Here is a 7426-nt window from a genome sequence, read left to right as displayed (position 1 = left end):
TCTGCTGTCAGTCATATTTGTTTGTGTCTGTTTTCTCTAAGGGGCTGAACGTAGTATCGTAGTAAGCGGAGCTTGAAAATGCAAATAAGTTCGCATTGGTTGCAGGGTTGTTTTCCTACATCCCCATAGCACTATCTTTGTTTATCTTCCTCAACAGGAAGGCCAAAATCTGTCAATGCATCATCAAAGAGCAGTGTGTCTGACAATGTGACTGAAACCGCTTCCCCTCTTCTTGGCTGGCCAGTTGCCGCTATCTCCAGGAGGAAACCCTCCATGGATTTGTTCCAGTTTAACGGGTTAACGAAGAAAGCTTTGAGAGGAAAGGAGTCAGACATGTTCCCCTTACTTAGCTCCACCATGACCACTCCAGCCAAAGGCATCTTCAGCACTTCCTTTGAGGTGGACTCCTTCAGCAGCATTGCAAATGGTTGCACTTCCTTCGGAAATCAGCAGTTGGCAACAGGTCTGCCTCTTAGTCACAAGGGCGTCCCTGGTTTACGGGGTAGAAAGATAGGAGACAGGAAGGAATTTCTTGTCAAACTGGACCATGAAGGGGTTACGTCCCCCAAGACTAAAAATGGAAAAGCATTGTTGCTTCTTGGAAACCCAGAGGTACAAAGAGGTGGACGAATGGAAAAAGGCTTTGGAGCCAAAGGAGCAGGAGGACTGACCTCAACAATGGGCTACTCCCAGTCTGTTCTTCTAGTCAAAGATGCCAAAAGGAACAGTTGCCATATTCTCAAAGGTTCCTCAGACATGCGTAAGCACCCTCAGGGCCTTGGGCTTAATGAATATGCAGATTATGAGCAAAACTGCCACAGCGACTGCCTAAGCTCCTATTCTGAAATGGATGAAGATGAAGATGAGGAAGATGCCAGAAGGGCGGCAATGCGCACCACTGGACGCTTTCTGTCTCGTCTTTCGGTTTCGTCGTCGTCCTCAGGGTCCTCCAGCGCATCTAGTTCAGGCTCGTTGTCCAGCTCTAGCATCTGCTCATCCGACAATGACTCGTCCTACAGCTCAGATGAAGAAGAGGCATCACGGCTTCTGCTTCAGGGTTGCCTTTCTTCTCATCATACATTGCTTCAACAACAACAGCATCCTGAGCCTCCCAGCGCCCCACCACGACACACTTTTGGAGCCAAAACTATAACTATCCCTAATTCAAAGACTGCAGTCAATAGTAGTGCAGGAAAACCTCCAAGGAGAAAGGAGATTGCCAACAACTCTTCCTCTGTAGTACAGTCCAAATCTTCCAAAGACTTCCCTAAAAAACAGAAGATACCATCTTCAGAGGGTCCACCCAACTCATCCTCGTTCATGCCAGGACGGCAGCTGTGGAGGTGGTCTGGGAACCCCACTCAGGTAATTCCCTTTTCAGATTTTTCTGTTTTAATCCCAATCCAAAATTGTTTTAGTTGGGGAAAAAGTCCTTTAAACTTTACTTTCTTGTCATCAGAGACGGGGTTTGAAAGGAAAGGCCCGGAAGCTCTTCTACAAGGCCATCATTCGTGGTAAAGACACCGTCCGAGTTGGAGACTGTGCGGTTTTTCTCTCTGCTGGTCGACCCCACCTCCCCTTCATTGGTCGCATTGAGAGTCTATGGGAATCCTGGTCCAGCAACATGGTAGTCAAAGTAAAGTGGTTCTACCACCCTGAGGAGACCAAGCTTGGAAAAAGGCACCGGGATGGGAAGGTACAGTAGTGACCAGAAGTCTTGTTTGGTTTTGATTGACTTAAGGTAGACTTTGCAGACCTAAAACTTATTTTCCTCTCTCTTCACAGCATGCCCTTTACCAAAGTTCCCATGAGGATGAAAATGACGTCCAAACCATCTCCCATAAGTGCCAGGTGGTTAGCAGAGCTGAATATGAGCGCCTGAGCCGTATCAGGAAACCAAACAGCAACGGTCAAGATCTATACTACCTGGCTGGAACTTACGACCCCACCAGTGGCCAGCTGGTGACGGCCGAGGGAGAGTCGATCATCTGCTAACGTTTTAAAATGGCTGAATGCACTACTGAAATTGTGAGATACAAGAAATGGCTGACAATCAGGCCAGTCTTATTCAAGATACAAAACTAGCATGATGTGAAAAGTGAGTTTAACCCACAGCCATGGGTTTTTCAGCCACTTTCATCTCTACTCTTAACAGTGTATTATCAAATGGATTGTGGGGAGCACAACTTGTGGATGATCACTCGAAGGCTTCACAGACATGGAATATTTTTGTATCTATTAATAAAAAAGGCACTGGATTTCTTCAGAGTAGGATATTTAGACTGACGGACATGGATCGGAGGTGAAAAACACTGACTGAAATTTTGGATTTGCGGAACGTTCTTGCGGAAAGCTCTTCACTGGTTAATCACGTCAAACTGATGTCACCAGGACTTTTAAATATCCCAGCAGGACCAAATACACTGTTACTTTGAACTGTGGTATGATCTGTTTGTTTGTGTTTGTGTGAGAGATGTGAATGAGAGGGTAATTTTTTGCTGTATGCAAATATGTGAACAACCATGTGTGTATGGAGAGATCAGCCACACTAAAAACAAAAACAAAACAAAACAAAAAACAGGAATGGGTGTAAACCTGGAGATTAGAGGCCTAACCGGTGTTCTAAATTGAATGATGCTCTCACATGTGTACAGTCTAATAACCTCTTTTGACAAATACCAGGGATTTTTTATTGTTCTTTTCGTTCTTTTTGGCGCTAATGATTATGTCAATATATTAATAAGTCAATTTATGAGCAGAAAAAAAACAGACAAAAACAAAAGGAATGATTTTTCCAGTCAAGCCATACACTTCTGTACCTCTTGCTTATCTTCTCATTCAGGTGTATAGTTGTACAATTGATTTATTTGATGTGTGTAAATATATAAATATATAAATATATATAAAAAACAACAAACTGTAAATATAATATAAATGAAGAGAGAACTCTATTCCTCTTTATTGCTCTTGATTGTGTTATTTTTTTAAAACAAAATAAATGTTCTGTTCGTTTGGGAGGTTTGCTTTTGGGACAGGCATGATTTAGGCGACCTTAGTTACTGAATACTTTCTTCACCGTCTGAGGGAACGGAGGGTTGGGAGACATTCTGCTCATAGAGCAAACAGTTGAACCAACACAATGCAGTCCAGTCAGAAGAAACAGGCTGTCTGTGTACACTTCATCTTTCTTTTGGAGTTTAATTTTGGCTTTGAAAGAGTTGTTTGTTTCTTTTGCATTTCATTGTCTTTGTGTGACAATTTGGTAACAATTTGAGAAGAAAGAAAAAAAACGTTGAAAGTGCCAGATCCATATAGCATATTTGGAGGTGGTTTTACCGTATGGAAATCTATTTGAAATACTGACTGAAGGAATCTGGCCTCCAAAATGACAAACCAAAGTATGTCCTTGGAATTACTATACTTCCAACTGCAATAAATATGTAGACTGAATCATGAACAAGGGGCACTTGCAATGATTTTGCCTGATGTACTTTAAATGACTGACAACTCATATTGCAGATAGCTTTTTAAATGCTTTTGTGTTTGAAAACAGATGAAATGTTCTCACAACATTTCAGCAAAGTTGTAGCAAAGTGTCGGCCAAGGATTTTTTTGTTGTGGGTATAGACATGCAAAGCGTGAACAGACGCTTCCAGCACTTGAAGCCTCCTGCTGTCCTATGTCACGTGATCATGAAGGACAATCATAACCTGTAAGTGATGGCAGTTTAAAAACAGATCTAATCTAAAATATTTTCTCGTCACTTTTTTATCTTCCTGCTTTGCCAAAAATCGTTCTGTTTGTTTTCTCCATTGTCAACGTTGTACTCTTATTTGTTTAATATGCAAGCCTGTACAGATTGTTCCGTGTTGGAATTGTGAAAAAGGTGACAGATATGCCTTTCAATCCTAAAGGATGACTTACTTTTTTATTGACATTGTTGCTGTTACACTGCAGAAGCTAAAGCTTTAAGAAATCTGATGTGAAAATAAATGTAATGTCACTTTCTGGGTCTATAAAAAAATTAGAAAAAGAAAAATGGTATTTTTGTAAACAAACACTGGATTCAACGCTTGATATGGTGGCACTGGCACCACCAGCGTGCCAGGAAGTTGGCCAAGCCTCAAAGGAAATAGAATCATTGTGTAACCTGAATTTGAGACCCACTTGGAACTGATTTTTACGGTGGATGTTCTTTTTGACCTTGTGGGGAATATAACTAAGATATTTCCACTGTTAAAACGTTATTTATCTTAATTTTATTGCATTCGTGTTGCATTTAATAAAAAAAAAAATCTAAATTACCATGCCTCGGTGTATTTTATTCAAGCTTGTTTGATATTGAAACCATTGACTTAGTGTATATGCATATTATATTAAATTGGATTATTGATGTCTTTTTAAATGTACATCAGTAGGGGAGAGCGGGGCACAACCTCAGTTTGTGTAAATCCACTTAGGGTTCAGAGTATTTATTTTTCCCCACATGAATTTTACACATCTAGTACAATGATGTGGTTTTGTTTCATTAATAGAGTGTATACTTTTTTCTTGATTGATCCCGAAATAGGTGGGGTCCTATTAAAATTACTTTTTTTTGTATGTTCAAATTTCAATGTTGTGCATTACTGAGTAAGTTTTACCAATACAACCACGCTGTTGAATTTTAACATGTCTGTTTTTAAATGTAATTTTAATTCGAAATTACATGTTTCAACTGCATGGTGGAATTGGCAGACGTTCCCTTATTAGACGGCATCAAGCGCACTGATAAAAAGGCATTTACGAGTATAAATATGCAGCTATAATGCATGTAGGTGATTTTGAATTGATATTTCATGTCTGACTGGCGAATAGAACAATGGCAATGAAAACTAACTACCACACTCCAAGTCAAGAGCCCCTAGTGGTCTGAGCATTTCCGTTGTGTTGTGGCTTGTTTGCTTTTTAAATTTGCTTTTTTTTTTAAATTACTTTGTGTTGTGCACTACTGGGCCTCCGTAATACGAGCCTGTATTTGAAATAAATTACAGAAGCTCGATAGCACGGTGTTGTTTTTAATTAACTCGCTAAAATATAATTTTGGCTTTAATACAATTTTCTCAAAAAATAGTAAAGATTAAACCTGGTGTCCTTTACGAATCCTGTTCTTTCTGAAAACAAAGCAATTGAATGCGAAGAGCTCGTAATCACAACTTCAGAAATAGGACATTTCTGATAGTACGTGAACATATGCAGGTCATTTTCCTCCGATAGAGAAGGGAAAGATAAAGAGAGGTGAGTGAAGCAGATGGCATGGAGAAATGTATAGAAATAAAGTCTGTAAACAAGTTTGACAGAAAATTCTGCAAACAGATTAGACTTAAGTGAATATCAGCCTCAGGAATATGTAATATTTCACTCAAAAAAAACCCGAAAGAAATGCAATATTATATTTTGCATTAAGAAAACGAGTCCTGTTTAATTTTGTGGCAGTATTGTGGAAATAAATGCTTAATTTACTTTATGCAAAATATTATTTATTTGTATCTTTTGCTTTTGTGCATGGTGGAAAACTGACCTGGACATATTTTTCACTGACTAAAACCAAAGGCTTTCTGTAGCCCCTACTCCCTTCTTATCTAAAATCATTTTAGTTGGCTATATGATTTTCTCAAGATTTAAAAAAGAGCTTGATGTTACGTAAGGCTGAAGGTTCTTCAGATCACAGTAAAGCCAATGTAAATTGAATTACACACCCCTTCACACTGCAGGAAGACGATGGTGTCTGAGCACAGTTAAACATATACAACCAGCAAAGGGACAGGATTCAAAGGTTGTTCTGTCTCCTGTGTGTGATTTACATTCATGATAAATCTTTATTTTGATTTTTGTTCTTCTGGTGAATACTTTTTTCATTAATATTCACAACACAGCAGGAACTTCTGTTACAATTACTACTTTTTTTTTTCTCCCTGCTGCTTCATGTCTAATAGTGTTTCCACAAAGTGTTATCTTATGCCTTATGAACTCAGAAATATTTTACAAACCCATATGACTAATTTTAACTTTTTATATACACTTAAGTTTGGAATAGATTTTAAGATTTTTAAGTGTTGTTAAAAATGTCTCCCATTCTCAGCAGGGCTGCGTTTATTTTATCAAAGATACAGTAAAAACTGTAATATTGTGAATTATTATTACAATTTAAAAGAATGGTTTTCTGTTGTAATAAATTAAAAAGATGTATATTTTTTGTCCTGTGATGACAAAGCTGATTTTTCAGCGACAGTGACACATGATCCTTCAGAAGTCATTCTAATATGTTGGTTTACTCAAAAAAACGTTTATCAGTGTTAAAAAGAGTATTTGTTATAGGTGAGAGAGAATGATTTGGGAAGCTTGTGACTTTGTTACTGGAGGGTGAGGCTGACCAGAAGAACTTTTAATGAGCTCTCATCACTCATAACGGAGACAGAGGCCCGTACATGCATCACTAGTGGAGGAATTTTTGATTCGCTTGTGTGCTATAAGGCTATTTTACACTATCTTTTGGGCAACACTGCAGGATTCGATCATGTTCGGCTGCCTGACACGAATCCTGACAAATAAACAAATCCTATGTTTTTGCTAGCTGTATCAGACTTGGCCAGCTATTCCAGCAACTCACTGAACCTGAAACTTGAAAACCTGAAAGAGCAGAAGCCAGACCATGTCAATGCCACGGTGTGTTTTTCTGAGGGAAGGCAAATATCTACACCTCATAAATGTCCTGCCCTCGGCATGACCTCTTCTGGCCCGCCTGCTGAGTGGCTCTCAGGAGGACGGGAGGAGAGTGTGTGGAGCGGGTGGGGTGGGGCGGGGGGTGGGCATCTGAATGAGGTGCTGCTGGTGAGACGGAGAGCGCACACAGACCCCTCCTATGGTGGGGTTGGTTTGAAGGTCCGAGAGCTCATCCATCATGCAGTGTCATGCTGCTTCAGGGGTCCCAAACCTGTCGGTGTGTGAAAGGCCCAAGCACGAGCAGAGAGCAGACAAGTACATGGAGATAGAGGGAGAATATATGTGAGAGAGACTTGCTATTGCTTCGGCAGAACAAATACACTATATTTGCCATGTCAGTGAAGTATTTATAGAAAGAAAGAGTGCTAAACAATGAAAAGGTGACTTGAACTTTATCTAGAGACTGGGATATCGGGTGGGTCTCTTTTTTAACCTGGGTCAGTTAATAACCCTCTCACAACACCCTAACCAAATAGCTAAACACACCTTAGAAACACACTGGAACCACACAAATACCCAGTTTTCTAAAGGCTAGAACCACAAGTGTAAAAATATAATTATTTTTATTTTCAAGTTTAGATCGCTTTATTATCTGATATGTCAGTTTGTCTGTTTATTATATTAATTTATGTATTGCACTAAATTTGGCCAACTTACTACTTTT

At 39.5% G+C, this 7426-nt stretch overlaps 1 protein-coding gene across 8 annotated transcripts in view; it reads left to right on the top strand.

The window, feature by feature from the left end:
• The window catches only part of bahcc1b (BAH domain and coiled-coil containing 1b), a 142291-nt gene extending 138003 nt beyond the window's left edge, over positions 1-4288 (top strand). For all 8 annotated transcript variants that reach the window (XM_067430694.1, XM_067430695.1, XM_067430697.1 and 5 more), the window contains 3 exons: positions 158-1365; positions 1460-1696; positions 1786-4288. In XM_067430694.1, the coding sequence (XP_067286795.1) occupies positions 158-1365; positions 1460-1696; positions 1786-1995 (1655 nt within the window). In that variant the 3' untranslated portion in view covers positions 1996-4288. The remainder of the gene's footprint in view (positions 1-157; positions 1366-1459; positions 1697-1785) is intronic.
• The last annotated feature ends 3138 nt before the right edge of the window (positions 4289-7426 follow it).

This window comes from Pseudorasbora parva, chromosome 21, assembly GCF_024679245.1.
Source record: "Pseudorasbora parva isolate DD20220531a chromosome 21, ASM2467924v1, whole genome shotgun sequence".
NCBI classification, from domain to species: Eukaryota; Metazoa; Chordata; class Actinopteri; order Cypriniformes; family Gobionidae; genus Pseudorasbora; species Pseudorasbora parva.
The sequence above is the reverse complement of the archived record's forward strand: the minus strand, read 5'-3'. Positions and strand labels throughout refer to the sequence as shown.